Genomic DNA, 12,784 nt, shown 5'->3' with positions numbered 1-12,784 from the left:
GACCAAGTATAATATTTTTATAAATCTTATTTGGTTAGTTAGTTAATTAGATACTTTTAGGACTTGTGAAATTCTGATGCTTTAGGTTACAGTGGTGCTTGAAAGTTTGTGAACCCTTTAGAATTTCTATATTTCTGCATACGGTAAATATGACCTAAAACATCAGATTTTCACACAAGTCCTAAAAGTAGATAAAGAGAATCCAGTTAAACAAATGAGACAAAAATATTATACTTGGTCATTTATTTTTTGAGGAAACCGATCCAATATTACATATCTGTGAGTGGCAAAAGTATGTGAACCTTTGCTTTCAGTATCTGGTGTGACCCCCTTGTGCAGCAATAACTGCAACTAAACATTTCCGGTAACTGTTGATCAGTCCTGCACCACTGGCTTGGAGGAATTTTAGCCCATTCCTCCGTACAGAACTGTTAGGCAGCTGGGCCATAGAAGGTTCACGCTGCACGCTGCATGCTGCACACTACACGCTACACGCGTGTAAAGAAAAGTGGACAAACGTAGCATGACTTGCTCTGGGCCATAGAACGGCGTTCACGTTGCACGCTGCACACTTCACGCGTGAAGCGTGAAATGAACATGCACACTTTTTTCTAGGCGTGAAGATGGAAATTCCAGTCAGTGCATGCGGTCACCGCCGCGCCAGCCAATCAGAACGGGTCTAGGGAGATAACTCTATGCTTTCAGGGGAAAACTTCAGAAAAAATATAATTGAATGGTATAATTGAAAAATAGTTCTTCATCGGGATTGTCAAGCAGATTATAGAATGTTCGGTGAAATTCACCACGGGTTTCTCTCAGAAGGAAGTGTTCTCGGCTCCAAATTCTGTTCCTTTTTCTCTTCCTCTGTCTCAGTAAAAGCAGAATGAGGCAATCGTCGTCCGAAGAGTCCATATTGTTGGTTACTCGGTCAAAGTAGAACAGACGCAACACGTGAACATCCAAGCATGAAGTTTAATGGCCCAGGGTCCGGTTCTTCACGTGAACGTGTAGCATGCAGCGTGCAGCGTGAACCTTCTATGGCCCAGCAGCCTTAGGACTGGGACTGTTTTGGCCTCTAGAGGCCGCTGTTATTTCCATCTTGTCATGTTTGTTTTTGGCCTCTAGAGGCCGCCACTGTGTTTTTGTGTTTGTCTTCATTGCCTGTTTCCTGCCCCGCCCTGTTCCTTAATTAGTGTATGTATAAATACCCCTCTGTTTGTTCCCTTGTCACGGAGTCTTTTTCCTATGCTATGCCTGTTAGTGCTAGTTCCCTCTGTTCCATGCCTGTCTTTGTGGTTTTTGTACTTTGCTTTCTTTTAGGACCTTTTTGTATTTACCATTTTTGAGATCTTCTGAGCGTTTGCATTTTTGCCTTTTCTTTTTCTATTTTTTTGGACTTTGAACTTTTGGATATTTTTTATTTTCCCTTTATCTTCTGAGCTTTTGGATTACTTTTGTTTTTTGCCTTGGATTGTACATTTTGTAAATAAACTTTTTTTTTATACTTTTCTACTTCTGCCTCACGCCTCTGCACTTGAGTCATCCCCCTGGTGGCCTAGTGGGGGTTTGCTGGATTATTATACCAGCGAACCAGGTTCGAATCCCAGCAAAACCCTAACACAGAACAGCTTCAAGTCTGGGATATTAGTGGGTTTCCTCACAAGAACTGCTCGCTTCAGGTCCTTCCACCACATTTTGATTGGATTAAGGTCAGGACTTTGACTTGGCCATTCCAAAACATTAACTTTATTCTTCTTTAACCATTCTTTGGTAGAACGACTTGTGTGCTTAGGGTCGTTGTCTTGCTGCATGACCCACCTTCTCTTGAGATTCAGTTCATGGACAGATGTCCTGACATTTTCCTTTAGAATTCGCTGGTATAATTCAGAATTATTTGTTCCATCAATGATGGCAAACCGTCCTGGCCCAGATGCAGCAAAACAGGCCCAAACCATGATACTACCACCACCACCATGTTCCACAGATGGGATAAGGTTCTTATGCTGGAATGCAGTGTTTTCCTTTCTCCAAACATAACGCATCTCATATAAACCAAAAAGTTCTATTTTGGTCTTATCCGTCCACAAAACATTTTTCCAATAGCCTTCTGGCTTGTCCACGTGATCTTTAGCAAACTGAAGATGAGCAGCAATGTTCTTTTTGGAGAGCAATGGCTTTCTCCTTACAACCCTGCCATGCACACCATTGTTGTTCAGTGTTCTCCTGAACATTAGCCAATGTGAGAGAGGCCTTCAGTTGCTTAGAAGTTACCCTGGGGTCCTTTGTGACCCCGCCGACTATTATATGCCTTGCTCTTGGAGTGATCTTTGTTGGTCGATCACTCCTGGGGAGGGTAACAATGGTCTTGAATTTCCTCCATTTATACACAATCTGCCCGACTGTGGATTGGTGGAGTCCAAACTCTTGGTCCAAAGGTTTTGTAACCTTTTCCTGCCTGATGAGCATCAACAGCGCTTTTTCTGAGGTCCTCAGAAATCTCCTTTGTTCGTGCCATGATACACTTCCACAAACATGTTGTGAAGATCAGACTTTGATAGAGCCCTGTTCTTTAAATAAAACAGGGTGCCCACTCACACCTGACTGTCATCCCATTGATTGAAAACGCCTGACTAATTTCACCTTCAAATTAACTGCTAATCCCAGAGGTTCACATACTTTTGCCACTCACAGATATTTAATATTGGATCATTTTCCTCAATAAATAAATGACTGAGTATAATATTTTTGTCTCATTTGTTTAACTGGATTCTCTTTATTTACTTTTAGGACTTGTGTGAAAATCTGATGATGTTTGTCATATTTATGCAGAAATATAAAAAATTCTAAAGGGTTCACAAACTTTCAAGCACCACTGTACATTTATGGAGAAATATAGAAAATTCCAAAGGGTTCAAAAACTTTCAAGCATCACTGTACTTCATGTGACATGTGTACAGGAGGGGAAATTAGTATTCAACATGGTCAACTATTTTTCTATTCAACATATTTCCAGGGGAGACATTGGTATTAATGCAATAAAACTACACAGAAAAAAAATCATAATTTTTTATGAATTGAAATATGTGTAAAGTGGAATGACACGGAAAAAGTATTGAACACAGCAAGACACTCAGCTGATTGTACCAATTAATTCTCCTACCTGTGATAATTAGAATCAGCTGTATCAGGCTATGTTTACATTAGACCGTATCTGTCTCGTTTTCTTCGCGGATGCACTGTCCGTTTACATTAAACCGCCTGGAAACGCCGGGAAACGGGAATCCGCCAGCGTCCACGTATTCAATCCAGATCGTGTCAGCTCCAGTGCTGTGTAAACATTCAGAATACGCGGATACGCTGTGCTGAGCTCTAGCTGGCGTCTCATTGGACAACGTCACTGTGACATCCACCTTCCTGATTCGCTGGCGTTGGTCATGTGACGCGACTGCTGAAAAACGGCGCGGACTTCCGCCTTGTATCACCTTTCATTAAAGAGTATAAAAGTATGAAAATACTGCAAATACTGATGCAAATACTGCCCATTGTGTAGTTATGATTGTCTTTAGGCTTGCCATCCTTCCACTTGCAAGTAGTAAGTGATATGCGCTGGGATCACACACACAGCGGCTCAGTCCCGAATCGTGGCTTGTGCACTTCACTCGCGTGCTCTGTGAGCTGCGCAAGGCCGGAGTGCGCACCCTCCAGAGGGCACTCGCTGTTCAGGGCGGAGTGATTTGGAGCGCAGGATGCCTGCAGAGCCGAGCGTATCCGTGTATTGGCGTTGCTATGTGCACGCAAATCGTGTATTGGTGTTGCTGTGTGCACACTAATCGTTTTAAAAACGTTAATCTGATGATCCGCTGATACGGTCTAATGTAAACATGGCTTCAGTTAGTGTAATCAGTTAGTGCATGTTAAGCAATTAGTACATCTACCTTTTGAAAAAGGGGAACCCACCTCTGAATTCAAGTAAACAAATCATTTAGCACCAAGCTATCCTGCAAGAAACATCTCTATTGGCCCTTTTCCACTACCCTTTTTCAGCTCACTTCAGCTCGCTTCAGCTCACTTCAGCCCGACACGGCTCGCGTTTCGACTACCAAAAAACAGCACGACTCAGCTCGCTTCAGCCCTGCTTAGCCCCTAAAACTCGCACCGTTTTGGAGTGGGGCTGAAGCGAGCCGAGTGAGGCTGGGGGCGTGAGCAGACACTCCCCTGTGCACTGATTGGTGAGGAGGAGTGTCCTCACATGCCCACACACGCCCCGCGAGCACGCTGGGATCTGTAAACACCGTAAACCCGGAAGAAGAAGAATTACGAGAATTTCTGAAGCCTTATGCGCTTCGCCTCATCTATACGCTCTTGCCAGTATCTGTTGGCATTGTCGGTGAAAACAAGCCACAGAACCAAGACCAGCAACACTAACGACTCCATGTCCTCCATGTTTATTGTTTACTATTCGGGTCGTGAGACTACCGCTTAAAAGATCACTGATGTCACTGTTTGCGCTGCTTAACGACATCACGTGACGTCCACCCACTTTCGCTAACTCCACCCAATGTGTCCACCCACTTCCAGCCAGCACGGTTCAGCGCGGTTGTAGTCGAAATGCAACTCCAACAGCCCCGCTCAGCTCGACTCAGCACGGCACGGCTCAGCCCGACTCAGCCGCGTTTGTAGTGGAAAAGGGGCATATGTGTATAGGCAAAGAGCTCTCTCAAGATCAAAACAAGATTGCTGAGCAGCATAGCAATGGCACTGGTTACCAATGACTTTCTCAACTTCAAAATGCTCCTATAAGTATGATCATCTGCAAGTGGAAGGACCATCACTCAACCATCAACCAGCCACGCACAGAAGCTTCTTGCAAGATTTCTGACTGGGCAGTCAGACGAGAAGTCCAAGAACTAAGGATCACTCAAAAAGATCTCTACAAAGTGCTGGAAGCAGTGAGTACAGTTGTCACAGAGAAAACAATAGGCAATGCACTCCACAGACAGTCTCCATTCTCAATCACCCCAGAAGACTTGATTACTGAAAAAAGCCATTTTGAAGCTTGTTTGAAGTTTGCTACAGAACATTTGGAGACGCCTGTAGATTACTGTGAGAATGTATTTTCTTCATATACAGGAAAAACATGGAGGACATGGAGTCGTTAGTGTTGCTGGTCTTGGTTCTGTGGCTTGTTGTCACCGACAATGCCAACAGATACTGGCAAGAGCGTATAGATGAGGCGAGGCGCATAAGGCTTCAGAAATTCTCGTAATTCGTAATTCTCCTTCTTCCGGGTTTACGGTGTTTACAGATCCCAGCGTGCTCGCGGGGCGTGTGTGGGCATGTGAGGACACTCCTCCTCACCAATCAGTGCACAGGGGAGTGTCTGCTCACGCCCCCAGCCTCACTCGGCACGGTTTGGCTCGCTTCAGCCCCACTCCAAAACCGTGCGAGTTTTAGTGGCTAAGCAGGGCTGAAGCGAGCCGAGTCCTGCTGTTTTTTGGTAGTCGAAACGCGAGCCGTGTCGGGCTGAAGTGAGCTGAAAAAGGGTAGTGGAAAAGGGCCATTAGAGAGATTGTGCAAAGAGGAATGGTCAAAGATCCCTCTCTCTGTATTCTCCCATCTTTTGAAATGTTATAGAAGATTAAGTACTGTCTTGTTGGCAAAAGGGGGTTGTACAAAGTATTCACATCAGGGGTGCCAATAATTGTGGCACACATGATTTCATGTAAAAGAATTATTTCTTAATGTGGGATTTTTTTCTCACTGAATAAATGCACTTGAATTAAAGGTTGGATTTTTCTCTTTTTTTGCATTGTTGTCCTATAATTATTTTTAAAAAATGAATTTATTAGAAGCCTAAGAACACATCTTAATGAGATGTGCCAATAATTGTGGAGGGCGCTCTGTGTGTGTGTGTGTATATATATATATATATATATATACACACACACACACACACACACACACACACACACAGGTAGTCGTCGACTTACGACCTATGCGACTTACAACCGATCGACTTTACGACCGTCTGGTTATGACTGGCAAGTGTTTCCCAGCTGAGCGTACGACAGTTTCCGCCCCAGCTCCCCGGCAGCGCCCAGCATCCAGCCTCTCGCCGCGTACGACAGTTTCCGCCCCAGCTCCCGGCCCCGCCCAGCATCCAGCCTCTCGCCACGGACGACAGTTTCCGCCCCAGCTCCCGGCAGCTCCCGGCAGCGCCCAGCCTCTCGCCGCGGACGACAGTTTCCGCCCCAGCTCCCGGCCCCGCCCAGCCTCTCGCCGTGGACGACAGTTTCCGCCCCAGCTCCCGGCCCCGCCCAGCCTCTCGCCGTGGACGACAGTTTCCGCCCCAGCTCCCGGCCCCGCCCAGCCTCTCGCCGCGGACGACAGTTTCCGCCCCAGCTCCCGGCCCCGCCCAGCCTCTCGCCGCGGACGACAGTTTCCGCCCCAGCTCCTGGCCCTGCCCAGCGTCTCGCCGTGGACGACAGTTTCCGTCCCAGCTCCTGGCCCCGCCCAGCCTCTCGCCGTGGACGACAGTTTCCGCCCCAGCTCCGCCCAGTCTCTCGCCGCGGACGACAGTTTCTGCCCCAGCTCCTGGCCCCGCCCAGCCTCTCGCCGCGGACGACAGTTTCCGCCCCAGCTCCTGACCCCGCCCAGCATCCAGCTTCTCGCCGCATACGACAGTTTCCGCCCCAGCTCCTGGTTTATGAAACGAGCAAATCCTCCCACCAGCCTGAGCGCTGCAACAGCTGATGATGATGTAGATGACCTACAGCCAAGCACCAGTGATGCCAGCGGTCACTAAGTTTTGTATTTTGCTATGTTTTACATTTGTATTTGGGCATGTTTCAAACTAAAATGTTTTCTATTTTTCACACCTGTATTTCATATTTTTTGTTTTGCACATATTAAACGAATTGTACTGTACGCAGTGTAGTATGCAGTGTTTGACTTAAACCAAATAATGAGCCATGGTAATGAAATAAGAAAATGTTGATAAAATAAGACTTTAAGATGATTACAATATCATTACACATCACAATATACTTACGTTCATTTAACAGAGGCCGACTTACGACCTGATCGGTTTACGACTGGTCAGTCGTAACCAAACGCAGTCGTAAGTCGACGACTACCTGTGTGTATGTGTGTGTGTGTGTGTGTGTGTGTGTGTGTGTGTATATATATATATATATATATATATATATATATATATATATATATATAAATAAAACACACATTTTGTTCATGCCTACAACATACCCAGTTTTATGTGGACTTTATCAGTGGGAATAATGATGCTAGGGTACTGGTTGGTTGTGGGAGGAGGCATAAGGCCTGTATTTGAAGGTGAAGCATCCAGAGGATAGCACACAGTTTCCATCAGATTCAGCTGGCCATTACGTCGGACCTTGTGCCCCAGCCCGTACATCATTACACGTGCCCAGGGAGCCTTATACAGAGAAGAACTAAAAGACAAATTTAATTTTAATGAGATGCAGTGCTCTTCTTAACAAATGTCTGATGTGACCATCTACTGAATTATTGGACATAATTTTGGATAACCATCTGTGAAGAAAAATATTTACTTACTCTTTGCGACATCCAAGCTGATTCTCTTTACAAGAAACCACCACAAATGCAGCACCAGGGAAGCTGACATCCATGCTGACCTTTGACTCTGAGATTGGAAATTCCTCTGATGTGAACTGCTCTGGTGCATTCTTAATTTTCAAATCACAGAAAAATAGATGATAGTTAATACGTAAAGGCTACTCAATCATGTTTCTGGCCAAAAACAAATGACTATTTTTACATCTATGCTTAAATGAAGTGAAGATTAAAATGCTTTGTAAGCTTTAAATGAGGTACATTACCACTTAATGGTGTAGTATGCAGTGATCACAGAATGGTCACTCAGGGTTCTAACTCGACCAAACTATATCAGTATAGTGGCACCAGTCATAACGGCCAGGGGTTTGGGGGCTGCCTCAGGCCCCTGAAAGCTCACGGGTTCTACATGCTAGGAGATGCATTCTAGTGCACATCCTAGTACTTGAAGGCCTCCCTGAAAGTCACTCTTTTTTGGTAATATTAATGAGGGGTTTTTTTTGGCCAAAAGTTGCTGTGATTGAAGACTTCTTATAATTAATATTCAAGTATACCTGTGATATATTTATGGAATAAGAATAAAACAACCAGTTGATGTTCACCAAGTGTCAGCTTTATTTTCAGCTTCAGCCATTCAATTACAATACAGGACTATCCAGATATAACTCGGGGACTGGCACGTACGGTATTACGTGCATGACGCGTAAGCGCCTCTTAACACGGATGGCACTTTACCGCGAACACAGCATAAGGAAGGAGGTAAACTAGACTAACATGATCAGTGACAACCTTCACACGGAGCTACTTGGGCAGCTATGCACTGGGCGCTTACATGGACGGCAAGTGGAGTATGGCCAAATGTAGAACATTTGCATGATGGCGTGCCATCACCGCATGTAGATAAGAGAAAATTAAACAAAAGACCACATTTTCAAGATTGACAAGTCTTATTAGGCATGTTAGGTGAACGTATTTAAATTCAATCCAGTGTTTATATTATAGAATATAAATGATTCTTATTTAAATTAATATTCACAGCTTTCAAGGCTAACCTCGAAAAAACTGAGATCCACATCCAATAAACAATTCCAATTAATTGAATTGAAATTGACACTCATGTTTTTGACTTCTAGTTTTTTTTAAATATTCTTCCAACCACTAAGATCTCTATATTTTTCATCAAAACTACAGTTATATTCTAATATAGTTATTCACATGAATTAGTTTTATTTGGAAAAAAAAAGTCAGTAAAGCTATGAAAACTCACCCTAAAGTCTCGTGTGAATCATAACATCAAAACTAGCAGACGAAAAATTTGCTGAATACTTCATCAGAAACAGTGAGAGCTAGAGAACATCCCTAAAAGGGTTATCTGATTGATATTCACAAGTAATCCAGTCGGAAAACCATCAGAAGAGAGCCTGATCACTTTCCTGTGACTCAAAAAATCACCGTCAGTTTCCCAATATCATGCTAGCAGTGTGTGCTCTGTTGTAACAACTTCAACCTGTCGTTACTCCCAAAGTACTGAACAGATCTTAAGATGAATTTCTTTGGAAAGCAGAAATTATAAGCTTTTTAATGATAGAAAAGTATTCATGATAGAAAATATTCAAGAGTTTAGTAAGGGCAGATTTGGAAACTTAGATGATTGTATGCACAATTTTAGAATATAGAATGTTATTTGTAATTATTTGTTTGATTTTTTTAACCTTTGTATACAGCAGTAACTAAAGATTTAGAGAATGATTTAACCATAATATATAAATACACTTCATAATACACCATTTTTTGAGAATGTCAATATAATTTTCTATTCAGCTTTAAATTTATGTAACTAAACACAACTGCATTAATTTTGTTGTATATAATTTTGAAGACACATTTAAATTCATACAATAATACCATCACCTATGCTACATTCTAGTCATAAATTGTAAATCTTATTTTTTAATTTTTCAGAAAAAAAATATATACATTCAGCAGTTTTTCTGTTATGGGTGGTGAGACGTGGGGAGTAGGATCCAAAAGCAGAACACAGACCAGTAACTCAAATAATAAAAAAAGACTTAATAGGAAAAAAAAAAAAAAATCCAAAAAATTAGGGACAAAAAACGAGGCAGGCAAGGACAAAAAACTCTAGCATAAAAAATAGTCCAGACAAAAAACTTGACACAGAAACGTAGTGTAACAAACATGAAAAAAAAAAACGTAGTGCAAGAAACAGGCAAAAACAGAGAGCAAAAATCCAGGAAGTGATGATGGCACAGAAACGACATGAAAAACCTACGCGACGTTCTAGTAAAGTCCTCTTCTGAGAACGGCCTATTTATGCATAATAATTTATTTATGCATGATAACGGCCTATCTATTCTTTTGGTGGAGAGGGTGGAGACCTCAACTGGCTATCGTAGTATCGTATTATGCATAATAATTTATTTATGCATGATAACGGCCTATCTATTCTTTTGGTGGAGAGGGTGGAGACCTCGACTGGCTATCGTAGCCTGCAGGGAATCGGCCGTCAGACATTCTGTCGCATGTCCCAGACCCGGTGAAATGTAACTGAATTGTCTTGGTCAGCCCTAAGGGTCCCATCTGCATCTCATCATTGCTGAGGAGTGTGCTCCCATCACCCAATCAAGCATCCAGCCAGAGCAGGTCATGATATATTTTACCATATTAACATGCCATTGTTGTGTGTTATGCCTGATGTAAAGACTCTCGTCTCTGCGAGCCTACCACACAGATTTAATACTTGTCATTTTTAGGGCATACCTAACAACCTGTGTTTTCTTTCTCTCTCTCTTCCCCCCCCATTCTGTCCCTCTGAGTTACATGTTGATCCTGGGTTTGAGATGCTGGCCTCTTCTGCCCCTCGGACCTGCTTGATCCATCCTGGTGCCCTGTGTCTGGTTGGAGTTTTATCGCACCGCTCCTGTGAAGGATGGCCCCATGAGGACAGTTGAGGGTTATACCTGTTAAAACTGTTAATATTATAGTCAGGCTGTCTGTTGTTGCCCAAATGAGGATGGGTTCCCTTTTGAGTCTGGTTCCTCTCGAGGTTTCTTCCTCATGTCGTCTGAGGGAGTTTTTCCTTGCCACCGTCGCCACAGGCTTGCTCATTGGGGATAGATTAGGGATAAAATTAGCTCATGTTTTAAGTCGTTCAAATTCTGTAAAGCTGCTTTGTGACAATGTTTATTGTTAAAAGCGCTATACAAATAAACTTGACTGATGATATGCACAGCAGAGCAACCAGGAAGTGAATGCCGGCAAGATGAAAGCCCCGTCCCGGATCAGGATTGGCGCTGAACTGGGAGAGAATAAATCTCCAGAATGGAATTCCGGGGCGGAGCATGACATTTTCAGCACTGACCTTAACATTTTGGCTGGTGACTTAACTCTGTTCCCAAACAAGGGGGTCAAATAATTTACAAATGGGGTCATGAGAGAAACTCAAGTTTCTCTTTTGCCATATTCAATTATATTATTCAAAAATCAATCTTTTTGTAAATCTGTGTGAAAATATTTGTGTAAACCAAACTAAAAAAATAAATTCAGAAATGCTGATTTTATGAATAATAATTCCATATAAATCCTTCATTCAGTTACTCATTCTTGAGCTATCATGCTAACGAGATTATCGGATGGACAAGTATCTTCAATACGAAAAAATCATGCCACTTGTAACAAAATGTCTGGTATTTTAATGTGATGTAGCATATACTGGTTTACAGAGAACCTTCACGCCATTTTAAAACTTTGCAAAATGTGTAAAGATGTTTTCAATTCTGATAGGCACATGTCACGTTAAACACATTCATTTTTATTTTTAAACAATAAATTTTGCATTTGCATTGTAAGAGTAGTAAGGTGTTTGATAGAAACAGGTTTTTTTTGTTTGTTTGGTTTTTTTTTTTATGTTTCACATCCACATTTTCTTATGTTGAAATGCCCCCTCCCCAATTTTAAAGGACATCTATCTTCTGTGCACCAAGTGGCACATAAGGCTTCTCTGCTTTTGGTTTCTGTAATATGTTTTCTTTTTTCAGGAGCAGGTTATCAGCTTTCTATCCAACCTCTAACCTGGAGGACCAGGGGCTCACTCTTTGTCTGGTCCCTACCCTTCGACCTGTTCGGCATAGGTGTCCCTGCCAAGAGCCTTAAGACTCCAGCCAACTCTAGGGGTCACTGCAACATACAAGCCGTACCACCACTACAAGGTGGTGATCCCAACAGTACGGTTAAAGGACATCTACTCAACATATAGTCCAAATAGAGGAAAAGATTAAATGCTTCTCTGTGGTCACATGGTTAGTGATGTGACAAAATGTGTCTTTAGTCTATATTCTTTTACCTGTATGTTTCTTGTATCATACTGTTTTTCTTACATAGCTTGTGTAAGAAAAACAGCACAACAAATATAAAAAGAAATATCCTAAAGAGATGGTTTGAAGAAAGTTTGATGGAAGAATGAAACACATGTTCAAAGACATGCGGTCAGGTTAACATGGGGTGGCCTTGAACTGAAGTGCCTTCGAGCAAGGCACTTAACCCCCAACTGCTCCCCAGGCACCAGGCATAGCTGCCCACTACTCTGGTTACGTGTGTGCGCTCATTGCTCACGTGTATGTTGTGTGTTCACTGCTTCAGATGGGTTAAATGCAGAGAGGAATCTCACTGTGCTTCAGTGTATGTGCGATAAATAAAGTCGCTCTTGTTATTCTAGAATGTCAACAGGGCAAAAATCAGACAACTCGAAGTACCTGGAGAAAACAACAGATTTGCTTGGTCAGCTCCAGTAAGCTGTCCTCTCCTTGGTGCAAGGCTCTGGTGATGGCCACAGTCAGCCACTCCTGAATAGTCTGTGCGTTACCCTGGTAGAAGAGTTCGGTTGGGGAGCAGCTTTTACCTTTCAGGTTGTGCAGTGTAGACTGGGCCAGTAAAATGGAGCTTGAGCTAATGGAGCCATCTGCAGGAGTACAATACCAAAATGTGTTTATTGCTAGATTAAAAAAAAGTGCAGGTTTTTCATACATATGCAAGAACAATTTTGTAGAATTTCATTTGATGTACTCATTTGATATTCTCATTTGATATTGATGGCATTTGATGTAACCTAATTAATGTAAACTGTTAAAAATCATAAGCCTGTTGTAAGAACTAGAAA

General features: G+C 42.6%; 1 protein-coding gene across 11 annotated transcripts in view; it reads right to left on the bottom strand.

The window, feature by feature from the left end:
* Positions 1–12,784, bottom strand: part of LOC132872214 (probable E3 ubiquitin-protein ligase HECTD4) — an 868,395-nt gene that overhangs the window by 131,026 nt on the left and 724,585 nt on the right. For all 11 annotated transcript variants that reach the window (XR_009651396.1, XR_009651397.1, XM_060906858.1 and 8 more), the window contains exons 57-59: positions 12,381–12,586; positions 7,594–7,724; positions 7,264–7,469 (exon numbers count right to left, since the gene is read on the bottom strand). Coding sequence is in view for 9 of the 11 variants with exons in the window: in XM_060906858.1 (XP_060762841.1) it covers positions 7,264–7,469; positions 7,594–7,724; positions 12,381–12,586 (543 nt within the window). In the remaining 2 variants the exon portion in view is untranslated. The remainder of the gene's footprint in view (positions 1–7,263; positions 7,470–7,593; positions 7,725–12,380; positions 12,587–12,784) is intronic.

Source organism: Neoarius graeffei, chromosome 24 (genome assembly GCF_027579695.1).
Source record: "Neoarius graeffei isolate fNeoGra1 chromosome 24, fNeoGra1.pri, whole genome shotgun sequence".
Classification (NCBI taxonomy): domain Eukaryota; kingdom Metazoa; phylum Chordata; class Actinopteri; order Siluriformes; family Ariidae; genus Neoarius; species Neoarius graeffei.
This window is presented reverse-complemented; position numbering and strand designations above follow the sequence as displayed.